Consider the following 14,030-nt stretch of genomic DNA (forward strand, 5'->3'; position numbering starts at 1 on the left):
GTGTGATAAAAATATAATTGAATTAGTTCTTTAAATATTAAAATAAGATCATAAAAATATAAATAATTTTTTATAGAGAATATATATATATATATATATATGACATATTGATGTGTCTAATCATAATTAGGCCCATAAACCTAATTAAGATTAGGTCCAAATTGCCCTAATTAATCTAATTGTGTGTAAAAACTCAATTAGATTACTTTTTGCCTTTAAAAATGACAACACATTGTCCCACATCGGATTTCTACAAAAGTCCTACCTATTCATCTACCTATAAATGTATGTGTCATTTCACATAGGAAGGTACACTCTAATTTGGCAATTAATTACTATTATTTGCTTATATCGTGATAGTTTTTTGACTTGAGCGTCAGAGGACAATCGCCGGGCCACCCCCGGCGTGTCACCTAGTGTTTTCAACTGTTTTGTAGGTTAACGAGTGGAGCGATCCCTTCGACTACCTCGGACACGTGGCAAGGACTCTCGGCATTTTTTATATTGGGCTTGAAGATTCCCGGACTTAGGAGACCTGTGGGCTTCAAGACCATAGGGCTGACCCAACATTTTGGAGCAACATCATTTTGGCGCCGTCTGTGGGAATGCAAACTAGATCGCGTGTCACGAACGGAGGTGGTCAAGGCTATCCCAACAACCCGCCTCAAGGTAGCGGTGGAGTCCCAGAGCCGCCTCGAAGAAAAAGAACTACCGGAGTAGCTAACAAAGGTGGTCAAGACGATTCCAACCAACCCCCTCAAGGTAGCGGTGGAGTCCCAGAGCCGCCTCGAAGAAAAAGAACTACCGGAGTAGCTAACAAAGGTGGTCAAGGCGATTCCAACCAACCCCCTCAAGGTAGCGGTGGAGTCCCAGAGCCGCATCAAAGAAAAAGAACTACCGAAGCAGCTAACAAAAGTGGTCAAGGCGATTCCAACCAACCCCCTCAAGGTAGCGGTGGAATCCCAGAGTCGCCTCGAAGGAAAATGATTACAAGAGCAGCCCACCCAGCGAGATTTTCGGAGCCGGTCGCTAAGATGTCGGCGTAGAAGTTGCAAAACATGATGGATGAAACGGCGGCTAATGCAGCAGCATCGGCAGCGACAGAGGCCGTGGCGCTGTACGTTATTACTCGAGGTAGAGCCGACTTCCAAGAGCCAACTCCGAGGGAAAACGATCTTTCGAATTCCATCCATATCCAATCCACCCAGCCGATCGTGGAACTTTACGACTCAAAGGATAAAGTAACACTCAGCGACCGAAGCTTCTCCTCCAAACGAGCCCCTCGAGGATACGCTTACTGCCAATCGACTCAGCGCGACCCATCATCGAACCGCCCCTCTCGAAGAGAAGCTCACCGCCGGTCCCCACGCCCCTTGAGGCAGAGGGATGCTCCAAGAGAGAGAACGGCGCATAGCCATCGAGAGAAAAGTGGTTCTTCTCGGCCGGGTGTTGCACGCCACGAATCACGAGACAACAGGAACCGCGAACGCTCCTTTCACCGTGAAGACTCTATTGGAAATAAAGTAGGAAGTAGATATTCCCGACCTGAAGAGACAAGAAGGCGTGGTGAGGGCTTTGATGACCGTAACTCAAGGAGACCTCGACGAAAAGCTTCGAGGCCAACGACCGCTCACTTTGAAGCGTTGCCCGCCCGAATAAGCCCATTTGTTCCTGCCATTATGGAAGAAGTCTTACCTCTCGAGTTTAGGATCCCCAATCTACCCCAATTTGACGGGACCGGAGATCCCCAAGATCATTTAAATAACTTTTACTCAAAGCTTGACCTTTACGGCCTCAGTAACGCGGCTTACTGCAAGATTTTTCAGACTACGCTGACTGATCAGGCACAAGTTTGGTTCAACGGCTTGCTCGGAGGGTCCTTAGAAAATCTAGACCAGCTAGCGACACGTTTCCTTAACCAATACTCAATAAATAAGAAATATGCCAAAACTGGATCGTACCTCTTCAAGGTCATACAACGAGACGGAGAGCCGCTCAGAGATTACATACAACGATTTGTCAAAGCAGTACATGAAGTGCGCCATGTTAATCACGAGATGTTAGCCGGCATACTGCAACAAAATTTGAAGCATGTTCGTTTTCAAGAGTCCATCGCAGGCCGACCCCCTAAGACCCTGGAGGAGCTCTTGAACCGCGCAGGAAAATACATTCAGATTGAGGAGATCACGGAGATGAGATTACCTCTTAAACGAAAGCGCGACGAAGATAGTCACAACTATAATAGAGAAGAGAAGAGACATTCCATCGAAAATCACACATTTGAGAAGTTCTTACCTCACAAGGCTAAACTTGTTGACATGATGATCATCGCTGAGCAAAAAGGCATTCTTCAATCGCCAAGAAAGATGAAAGATAATCCAGAACGACAAAAGTCGGATAACTACTGCGAATATCACAGAGATCGGGGTCACACTACTGAGGAGTGCTTTCAGCTTAAGCAATCACTCGAAAGACTTCTCCAAGACGGGCACTTGAGCGAATTCCTAGAACAATCGCAATCCTGAAAAAATACTTTACTTAAATATTTACTATTGCCCCACGCGGGCCCTGTGTAATTTCTTTTCACCAATAAGTCGGTGGCACACCGCCCCGCACAATATTCTCAATTATGTAATAAGTCGGGGGCATACGTCAGCCGCATTGTTCTTAATAAACTATTTCAGTCGGTGGAACACTACCGCCGCAATTTCTACATCAACTATATGTCTTCTAAAATCAACACTCAAAAAATAGCTAAAGGGAAAGATATCAAGGATCACAAAGGGTCTGGCCAACTCGAACCTTGTTTTCTCGCTCCCCAAAGCTCAAAAAAAAAAAAAAAATTAGAGCAACTAAAGCTCAATGGAGTTTGACCCGCCATAAGAAGTTCAAATAGAACACTTGGGCAAAGGGTTGACTTCATGTATAAAAAACTTGAGGGTCTGATCAACCACCAAGTACAAAAATACGGACTCTCCACTAGGCAATAAAGCCAAGGGGTACCGTTTCACCTAAAAAGATAAAGCATAGCTCATTTTTTACGAGATCCGTATTCCTACTAGGCGATAAAGCCAAGGGTTGCCGACTCTTCAAAAAAAAAAAAAAAAAAAAGAGAGGGCAGTCGGCAGCACAGAACACTGACGTCATACATTGCCTCTTGCCTCGATTTCAAGCCGCATGACATCACGCGGTCCCTTCTTCAAACCATACAGTTGACTGCTTGATGCCGCACCCAACCCCACTCCAGCCGAGTTGAGAGGCCATCCGAGTCAACTCGCTTGCCAAGGCAAACCCATCCGCACGGAGTCCGAAGCCGCGTGAGTCACGGTTTCTTTTCTGCCCTTGATTCCCGTGCCGCGGCTGCCCATCACATGTTTGGGAACATTGAAGCCCCGTAAGTTTTTTGACAAAACTTCTATGTACTCTGAGCCGTGAGACCCAAATGTACAATTTCGCCGCATACTCAAGCCTCAAGCCGTGCCCTGCAGCAAATCGACGTCCGGAGGTGGCTGTGAAGAAGGGCGCTGGAGTCTCGGATCCCAAATCCACCGACGAAGGTTGTCTTGCTATTGTAAGTGCGTCCCCGCTGTCGTTGAGTGAGCTCAAGTCTCAGGATCGCTACATTTTACCCCGACGGAACGAAACCCCGGGCCCACACCGGAGTTGGGAGCTGAAACACGGTGTTCGGCGGAAAAAACGGCCTCCGAACTGCCCTAAACGCGCTGCCCACGCGCCGGAAACGACCCGGACGCGCCCCCACGCGCGGAACAGCTCCCAACAGCTGTTCCCACGCGCCCCATGCGCCTCTTGCAGTCACCGCCCACGCGCGCCACGCGCGCGGTACACCCTACCCCCTCTCCGTGTGACGTCATGCTGACGTCACACCCCACTTCCTTCCGAGTTAACCCGGTCGCCCGAGTTGACCCGCCCGATTCCCCCTGACCGAGTCAACTCACCCGACCGTGTTGCAAACCCCGACCGGAATTCGATGCCACAGCCGCCAGAACTGGATTTTTCCTCGAAAAACGAACCATTACACTGTTTCGCACATAACTTCTCGCTCACAACTCCGAATTTCACAAAATTGGTACGCCCGGACTCCAAATTTCGAACTCTTTCAACCCGGCTATCAAGATGTTTCGAATTCCCAACTTCAAAATTATCGGATTCCGAATTGACTCCACGTAGTTCGTCGCTAGACTCGTCCAACAACCTCAGACCCGACATTAAAATCCTACGCCTTTATCAAACGCAATTTCGAGACTCCAAACAACAAACTACGGATATAACCAACGACACACGGTTTCGAATAAAAAAGTGAGGATTTGCAAAAAATATTTATACCTTTGGAAGTTTGCCAATTATTCTTAAATCTCGCTAGCACAATTCTGAAAGAAGAAACCTCAAGAATAAAAACAAAAAATCCTACAAGTGCATGGGAGGCCCTATATATTACTTCCAACTAGGCTCACATGCCCATGACCCAACTTGGAAGTGGGGGGCTTAATGATGTGTCTAATCATAATTAGGCCCATAAACTTAATTAAGATTAGGCCCAAATTGCCCTAATTAATCTAATTGTGTGTAAAAACTCAATTAGATTACTTTTTGCCTTTAAAAATGACAACACATTGTCCCACATCGGATTTTTACAAAAGTCCTACCTATTCATCTACCTATAAATGTATGTGTCATTTCACATATGAAGGTACATTCTAATTTGGCAATTAATTACTATTATTTGCTTATATCGTGATAGTTTTCTGACTTGAGCGTCGATCTACCTATAAATGTATGTGTCATTTCACATAGGAAGGTACATTCTAATTTGGCAATTAATTACTATTATTTGCTTATATCGTGATAGTTTTCTGACTTGAGCGTCGGAGGACAATCGTCGGGCCACCCCCGGCGTGTCACCTAGTGTTTTCAACTGTTTTGTAGGTTAACGAGTGGAGCGATCCCTTCGACTACCTCGGACACGTGGCAAGGACTCTCGGCATTTTTTATATTGGGCTTAAAGATTCCCGGACTTAGGAGACCTGTGGGCTTCAAGACCATTGGGCTGACCCAACATTTTGGAGCAGCATCACATATTATAATTATTTAAATATGTTTCTAAATTCAAGTCATATATCCACAAAATAAACGATTCGTTTTATATTAAAATAAAATATTTCGTAAAAATAGTAGGTCCTTCAGTCATATTTTTTTAGTTATATTGGTTGCAAATATTATATTTAAATTACAAACTTTATTATTTATGGAAAAAAATCATAATTCATCAATAATAATTCTAACAAAGTAATAATATTCCATCCGTTTTTAAAAAAATTCGTTAAAGTTAACAGATTTATAGAGATGAAGGATATGAGATAATTAAGACATGAGGGGCCAAATTGGAATTAAATGTGAAGATGAGGACCATTAATGAAATTCGGCCTGAAATATATAGGGCAAATGTATCAAAATTCATGGGCTTATTCAATCTTAGTTGGGCTTTGTTTTATTTAAGTTTAAACTGGACTATGAAAACGTCCTCGTTTTGCTTAATGGGCACTTCCAATATATGGACTTTAATTGAACGGTTAATCACAAAAAGGCCCATGACAAGGACACTTAATTTAAAGAGGAACATACAATTTTTTTGTCTTTTAAATAAATCCAGCTCACTTAAATTTATTTACAAATGAGGAAAATCCTTTTATATATACCAAAATTACCCCCAATTCATTGAAATCCAATTCAATTCCAATTTCATGATTTACACCCCAATTTAGTCTAATTTCATCAATTAACCAATTTTAACCCTAATTTTAATTTTGACCCCAATTTTGACCCGCCACCACCGGACACCGCTAGTCGCCGTGGTCTCCGGCGTTGACTTCTTTTTTTTTTTTAACTTTTTTTCCCTGAATTTTTTTTTTCCAGCCGATCAACTGTCGTTGACCGCCGGGTCTCCGGCGTTGACTATTTTTCTTATATATATAATTTTTTTTTTTCTTAAAAAAACATTTTAATTAATATTACTGTCTTGACTGCTAAATTACGGTCTCCTGCAGTTATTTAACTGTCGGAGACAGTAATTTAACTGTTAATTGACTTTTTTTTTCTTCAAAAATATTTTAATTAATATTACTGTCTTTGCTGCTAAATTACTGTCTCCAACATTTATTTAACTGTCGAGACAGTATTTTAACTGTTAATTGACTTTTTTATTCTTAAAACAAATATTTTTAATTAATATTATTGTATTCGTTGCTAAATTACTGTCTCCAGCAGTTATTTAACTGTCGGAGACAGTAATTAAACTGTTAATTGGCTTTTTTTCTTTTTGAATTTTTTTTTTCTTAGAAAAAAATATTTTAATTAATATTACTGTCTTGACTACTAAATTACTGTCTCAGACAGTAATATTACAGTTTGGGACAGTAATATTATGAGTATTATTTTCGGGCGTTGACCGGCAGTCTCCGGCGGTCAACGCCGGAATCTGGCCGGAAAAAAAAAATTCAGAAAAAAAATTATTTTCTGAAAATAAATAAATTTTGGGGGTTAATGTGATATATTTGTTTAAATCCGGGGTGAATGTGTAATATTAAGGAAGTTAGAGCATAATGGATGGAATTGATAAGAATTATATTATGGAGAGTATTTTAGGCTAAAGACATGGGGATGGGTTTAATTGAGGACTGTTTTGTTTTATGGACCAAAATGCATTTAAGTCCCATGTGATGGGTCTTTTTGTCATTCGCCCTAAATTAAAAAGTAAAACATATTCTACAATTTTAAAATATTAAAAAAAAAAAAACAATATGGACTTAAACCAGTATTTGTCTTGGAGTCTTTCAACCTTAGTTTTTGACTTCCCTGATATCAAAATGTCTGAACAAAATTTGTTCCTAAACAAATATTCAAATGCCAAGTTTACTGATCATTAAAACCCTTTTCCATCATTCTTCAAAGAAAAAAAAAAGATTAATAAAAAATAAAATAAAAACTATTCATTCAATCACAATTTTTAATAAATCTCCTCCACAACTAGTTCCGGCCTCCTTCTCACAGCAACGTGTCTCGTGCTTATTGGCCGACGGCGATGTTTTTCCACTTAGGCCACCGTGTTTGTGTTCTCCGCAGTGATTTTCCATGCACTTCTTACCATGAATCTCATGCTCGTGTTCATGTACATGTTTATGTTCGTGTTTGTGTCCGTGTTCGTGTTCGTGTTCATGGTCATGGTCGTGGTCGTGGTCATGGTCATGTGGTGACAGTGAGGACTTCTTACAGCATTTTCCGTGCACTTTCTCGTGGGCCGCACCTCCGTTTCCACAAGAACCGTGCGTATGAACAACGTTCTGCGATTCCAAATCCTTAGTCACGACTTCTTGGCAACACTTATGACTAACAATAGCCTTAGTAGTCACCGCTTCTTGACCAGAACTCGAGCATTTCTTGTCCTTGCAAGAACTCGAACCCGATCCACATTTCGATGCGCAAGGACTATTTTTATTATTATTATTATTACTACTGCTACTGCACTTGTTATTTTTCTTGTGGGCATGACTATCATGTGCATGGTGATGATTACGATGGGCCCCACCACACTTTTGGTCATGCCCGTCCACCCCTCTCAAAAGCAACATGCTGTTAAAGATCACCAAAAGGCAGGTCCCCACATCCGTCAGCACCGCGGCCCACACGAGGGGGTGGCCCGCAATACCAAGCCCGATAATCGCGGCCTTTGTCGAGATCGATATCACGACATTCTCTATTATTTTCCTCTGGACTTTTCTCGCGATCTTGTACGCCTTAGGGATCCGGCGGATGTCGTTCGACATGAGGACCACGTCCCCCGTCTCGGTCGCCAGGGCGGACCCCGCCACCCCCATCGAGATCCCGATGTCTGACGTGGCGAGGGCGGGGGCATCGTTCACCCCGTCCCCTATCATGGCTGTGGGGCCCGTCTTCTGGAGCTCTTTTACGATTCTTTCCTTGTCCTCCGGCAAGAGCTCCGCGTGTACTTCATCTAAACCTCCTCCTAACTAATGATGAGAAAAAAAAAGTACAAAAAAAAAATTATTAATTGAACATGATTTGTAATTACTACCTCCGTTCCAGAGTAAGTGTTGTTCTGGACTGTTGCGTACTTATTAAGAAAACTGATAAAAATGTGTTGATTTTCCTTTTCAAAGTGATAGAGGCGAAATTGAGAAAATTATAATTAATGCATTATTGGAATTCTAAAGTAGCGATAATTAATTTGAAATGGGTGGAGTAGTAAATTAACATTAGTATTTTTATATTTATTTGTATTTTAAAGTTTACCTGAGATTGTGCATGTTTGGCAGCTGCATAACTATCACCGGTTAGCATCACCGTTTTGATACCCATTGATTTCAACTCTTTCAACGCTTCTTTTGCTCCGGTTCGACATGCGTCCGATAGACAGAATATTCCGGATAGAGATGGCCCCACAAAAACGTAGCCGATGGACTTTCCTTCTACATTATAACCTTCTAATTTTGGGACTGCATTGATAAAAAAAAAGAAAAAAAATTAGTTCGAGATTATTTAAATTCAATATTAGTAAAGTTTAAAGATATACGAATTTGTTTTTTTACACCTGCAGTACTGCACCCTGCTCTTAGAGCAACTTTCCAATTTCCGACATATACGTCATTATCTTCGATTCTCCCATAAATCCCTTCACCGGGAAATATTTCGAATTTCTCCACTTGTTCAGATTTCGGGTCAACTGTATGTGATCTCGCAAAATCAACGAGCGCAGCCGCCATCGGATGGCTTGATTTGCTTTCGATGCTCGAAATCCTTGAAAAAAAAAAACAAATAATTATGCAATTAAGTCCATATAAAAAATGATTATCAGGAAATAAAAATAAATAAGTAAATAGTTAATAAATACCAATAAAGAAGTGTGTCAAGGCTAATATTGTCATGCAGTGATTTAAAATCGGACACGACGAATTCGCCCCTAGTGATAGTCCCTGTTTTATCGAACGCCATTATTTTTATACGAGCAAGCGTCTCGAGATGCTCGGCCCCTTTGAACAGGACACCATCACCTGCCGCCTTAGACAATGCACAGAACATCGCGACAGGTGTCGAAAGAAGAAGCGAACAAGGGCAACCGCTCACGAGTACAACGAGAGCTAAATGGTACCATTTTTTCGTGTCTTGTACATGTAACAACAAAGGAACTATAGCCAAAGATGCCGATATCACTACTATAGCTGCAACAAATTTAAAATTTAAAAACAAATATTAAATTAAAATTACATTACATGATCAATAATATTTTGGTATTTATATATAACTCACCAGGTGTGTAGTATTTTGCGCATTTGTCGATAACTCTTTGAGTTTTCGATTTATTGTTCTGCGAATCCTCTACGAGTTTCGCCATTCTCGCGACCACGCAATCGTCTGCTATAGCCGTGGTTTTGACAGTTATGTAGCCTACAAAAGAATGTGAGCTTCAATTAAATTAAAATATGGGAAAATTATAGTTTTCACTCCTCAAATTTTCACTGATTTCACATTTGGTTTTCCATGCTCATAAAAAATATTTTTGGTCCCTCATGCTTCAATAATTTAACATTTTTGGTCATTTTCGTCAATTTATCGTTACTCCGTCAGTTAGTGAAGTGATGGGAAAACTCTTGACTCCGTTATTAGTAACATAAAATTGACCAAAATGACTCAAAATGTTGAATTTTTGAAACATGGGAGACTAAATATATTTTTTTATAACTATGAGGGACCAAATGTGAAATCGACGCAAACTTTAGAGACCAAAAATGTATTTTTCCTAATTAAGTATGTACAAAAGTTTAGATTGTAGCCTACAAAAGAATGTTTTTTTTTATACCGTTTAGATTAATGGTACTCGCCCAAACGACGTCGTCTATTTGCTTTGCGACCGGAAACGATTCTCCGGTGAGGAACTTCTCGTCGACTTCGCATTTCCCGTCGACGACAACTCCGTCAATCGGAATCACTTCGCCGGCCTTCACAGCTAGAACACTGCCCAATTTGACCTCGTCGGCGTTGACTTCCTCCCCAGTTTCCGCTAGTACTGCTCTTTGTGGCACCACGCTAACCAATGACGACATGACAGCTGTCGCCTACGTTTTATAAACAAAAATACCTCATTTAAAACAATTTAAATAAATAATAAAAATTAAAAATTAGATTCAGACCTTGTGGCTAGCCCTAGATTCCAGCCACTCTGCAATTGTGAACAAGAACACAATCGTTGCAGCTTCCCAGTAATCATGAAGTGCGAGTGAACCAGAAACTGCGAATTATGAAATTCATTAATTAATTAATTAATTTATTTTGCTTATACAGTTAAATCTCTATAAATTATAAATTAATACAGTTGGTACTAGCAAAATTCTATTAATTTAGCGAAATATTAAATTATTGAACTAATAATTTAGTAGGTTTTTATCGATTATTAATTTATTGAGGTTCTACTGTATATTTATTAAAATAAAATTGAAAAAAAATGGTGTAAATTAAAATTACCTGCAATTAAGACGAGGATGTTGATATCGAGGGTGAGATTTCGAACGGCGGCGAAGGCCTTGAGTAAAACGGGCAAAATGCCGACGGCGATTGCAGCCACGGCCAACCATCGAAGGGGGTTGTAAAAGTACTTCAAAAACGACAAAAGAAGAAGTGTGCCGCAGGCAATTGCATACGGGCTTGGCCATTTGTTCTTGTAGTTCGTTTCTCCAAATGCTCGAATATTCGCCTCCAGCCTCGCCTGGTTCAACGCTTTAACTGAAACAAAACAACGTTGGACGAACAAAAAAATAAGAATCTTTTATGTAAGTTCTTTCCCCATATTCTTTTTTTTTTTTAACTTTTGCTTTTGATTCTCTTAAAATAAGCTGATTTAAGGAATAATTTTAAAAGCACCCATAAACCCGAGTACCTGTTTTTTCTATTTTAATTAATTTTCCAGCTAATTTGCAGACACATCCAACTTTTTAAAAATAAGCTCATAATTCTAACTTCACTCGGAATCACCAACTTCTACTTTTAAATATGCTTTTGCAAACACAAGCGTAGTTGCAATTATGCGAAAAACAATTAGGAATTAGGAGATTTTACCTTCGTGAAAAACCTGTTCAGAAAAATAACAAATCTCTAATTATATATAGATTATAGATACGGTAAGTTTTTTTTCAAAAATGGTGGGGGCTATTGCCCCTATTGAACTAGCCTTCATACACACATATATATACACATGCGTATACATATATATGTTTTGGTCATGTGAAAAGGGAAATAGCTAGAAAACAAGAATTGCATGCATCATCATGCAACAAGAGGCACTAACTAGCACCAAACTACAGGCTTAGCTATCACACTATTTATCAGCTTAAAAGTTTCAACTTTCATCAACCCAACTTTTAATTTGTCATCAAATGTTTTTTTTTTTTTTCATTTTTCCGATCCACCGCCCTTATTTGCTCGTGAAAATACCAAGAACACCGCCGTAAGACAACGTTAAATTCAAAACCAAACAACCTAATTTCCATCTAATATTCTTGTCCCTTTTTTTTAGGATAAATATTCATTTAACTAAGCAAAAGCATAAAAAAAATGAAAAATGAATTATTAAAGAAGAAGATTAATTATTAGTTACCTATTTGAATCTGCGAAATTAGCAAGGAATCGTGAACAACGACCACCGTCTTCGTGGGTACAATTACCGAGAAACCCTTAACCCCGTCGAGCGAATTAAGGATTTTTTCGATCAACGGAACTTCGGAAGTGCAGCAAAGTCCCAACACGTCGAAATAGCTCTTCTGAAATTTCTTGCCCACACTTTTTCCATTGGCCTCCATTCCCACCTTTAATTTAATTTATTGAGTTTTGTTACAGAAATATAATTAATTACATCAGAGAAACTTTAATAACAAACATAATTAATTTTAATTAATATCCTAATCCCCACCAAAAAAGGAAATTAAAAAAAAATAAAAATAAAATCAGCAAACCAGCTGGACAAAACTTTATCTGTTGTAACTACCAGAATACTGTAATGGAATTAAGCAGTTAATTCATACTCTTATAACCAATACACACACAAACACACACACACACACACACACACACACACACACATATACGTACATATATATTGTGCATGTGCATCTAACTACATGTGCACATAAATATATATATATATACACAGTTGTGTGTCTACATCTTTGTGTGTAACTAACAACATGCGAAAAGCACATATAACAAAAGGAAACAAACCTTTTAATTTGGGGATGAAAAAAGGGCGATTTTCTTGAAAGATGCCTAAAGAATGTGATTCAATTTGTTTGTACTAAAGAATATTTATTATTGTGAACAGAATTTCAAAGTATATATATACATATATGTATGTATATATATATGTTGTAATTGTGTTGTAATGGAGTAAAATATGTCTGAACATTCTGTGTCGTGGAAGAGACATATATAAATAGCTTTTGAACTTTGCAATAAGTTGGAAAGAACTTTTGATGGAATCCACATGTAAATTGCACTATCTGGGGAAGTTTTATTTTATTAGCATTTATTGTGCACTTTTTTTTTGGTGCCTTAATTATTTGTTAGGTACAATAAAATTCGGATGGATCGAATCAGAATTAGTATTTTTTGAATTTTTTTTTTTGGAAAATTAAAAGTTGATTTTGAATTTAACGCCAAATTTTTTTCGGGAAATTGAAAATTGTAATGTAAAAAAATTGTCATTTTCTATGGGAATCGGCAGAATTTGAAAGTACCGGTTTCTTTTAATATTGATGTCACAAAATATGATTTTTGAAAATTAATAAATAAATAAAGTTGGAGTTATTGGAATTGTTTTTGCAAACAAAAATTGGATCGAAAATCTGAATCATTTTGGGAATGTGGATTGATACTTTTTTGTTCCAAATTCAATTTTTTTTAATTCAAATCGGTCGAATTCGAAAATTCCATTCCATTTTCTACTGGAAATTAGGTCTAAAAAGCATCTTTCTTTACTTATTTTTGAATAAATTATATTTGCAAAAAGTGACAAAATTATTGTTGCAGCTTTTTTCTTTTCCCCTTTTATTTTTTCCCTTCCTAACAATATATTTGACAATCATCTAATTATTGGGCCAATCTTACCAAATTGGACAATTAATTAGACCTGGTATATTTATTGTGTAGCTTTCAATTTCAATAAAGAATGCATTTAATTAATTAATTAACATCTTTCAGTTTGCATCACTGTTAGGTTCAGCAGTAGCAGTTTGCATCATTGTTAAGTTTGGCAAAACTATAATATAGACCTTTTTATTTTAGTTATTAAAAAAAAATGGATATGATTTTTTTAATTAAAAATATAAAACTAAGAAGTCGCGTGAAAATCATTTTTCTGATAGAGTAATTTATTTACTATAAATTCATATAATTAATACTAACTACTCTTGCTAATTGCTAAATGTAGGGACGGCAAGATAGCGTATATATATTTGGTATGAATGGCAACGGTTCGATTTTAAGGTGGGTTTGACTAAATTCGAGATTCGACCCACGAATAATATATAAAATTCAGATACGACTCAACCTATCTTAGCCTAGACTCAGATCCGTCCAGACCCATATCTGAGTTAAATGGGTCTGAATTGTTAGACCCGCTAGACCTGCTAAAATCAAATAAAAGGTTTAATGTTCTTTATCTTTCATAATATTTTGCTTGTATATTTTAATAAAAGAATCTTGAAATTAAAATGCAATATTTCACAAGTGATCTACAGTGAATAATAAACTTATCTAATTAATTATATTTTTAAATTCTACGATAAATAATATTCAAAAGGCAAGACTGCTAGCGGTGGTAATGGATATGACTTGCGAGAAATTAGATTCGAAAAATTGAAACGGTGAAGAAAAATGGGTAAAATGAGAATAGACGCGATGAAATTAAAATTTTGATATATGAAATTTAAAACTAATATTTACATGGGTCG

At 38.3% G+C, this 14,030-nt stretch overlaps 1 protein-coding gene across 1 annotated transcript; it reads right to left on the reverse strand.

Annotated features, from left to right (window-relative positions):
• Positions 1 to 6,832: 6,832 nt before the first annotated feature.
• On the reverse strand, positions 6,833 to 12,424 carry LOC105970953 (putative inactive cadmium/zinc-transporting ATPase HMA3). Its single transcript, XM_012995791.2, has 10 exons — positions 12,301 to 12,424; positions 11,681 to 11,888; positions 10,552 to 10,809; positions 10,221 to 10,318; positions 9,890 to 10,145; positions 9,340 to 9,477; positions 8,924 to 9,251; positions 8,624 to 8,829; positions 8,326 to 8,528; positions 6,833 to 8,042 (listed from the first exon to the last, which is right to left on the reverse strand). Exons 2-10 carry the CDS (start codon positions 11,880 to 11,882, stop codon positions 7,005 to 7,007), a joined length of 2,727 nt encoding a protein of 908 aa, XP_012851245.2. The 5' UTR covers positions 11,883 to 11,888; positions 12,301 to 12,424; the 3' UTR covers positions 6,833 to 7,004.
• Positions 12,425 to 14,030: the final 1,606 nt, after the last annotated feature.

The sequence above is a fragment of the Erythranthe guttata genome, chromosome 10 (genome assembly GCF_056151865.1).
Source record: "Erythranthe guttata isolate IM_541 chromosome 10, IM_541, whole genome shotgun sequence".
Taxonomy (NCBI): Eukaryota; Viridiplantae; Streptophyta; class Magnoliopsida; order Lamiales; family Phrymaceae; genus Erythranthe; species Erythranthe guttata.

Bases quoted from the DNA above. Each gene is read 5' to 3' on its own strand.
- LOC105970953 (XM_012995791.2), bottom strand. From the start codon at position 11,882: ATGGAGGCCAATGGAAAAAGTGTGGGCAAGAAATTTCAGAAGAGCTAT. The intron at 10,319-10,551 runs GTAATTTTAATT...CATAATTCGCAG, and splicing joins CATCCTCGTCTTAATTGCAG to TTTCTGGTTCACTCGCACTT. The intron at 8,830-8,923 runs GTATTTATTAAC...TTTTTTTTCAAG, and splicing joins CTTGACACACTTCTTTATTG to GATTTCGAGCATCGAAAGCA.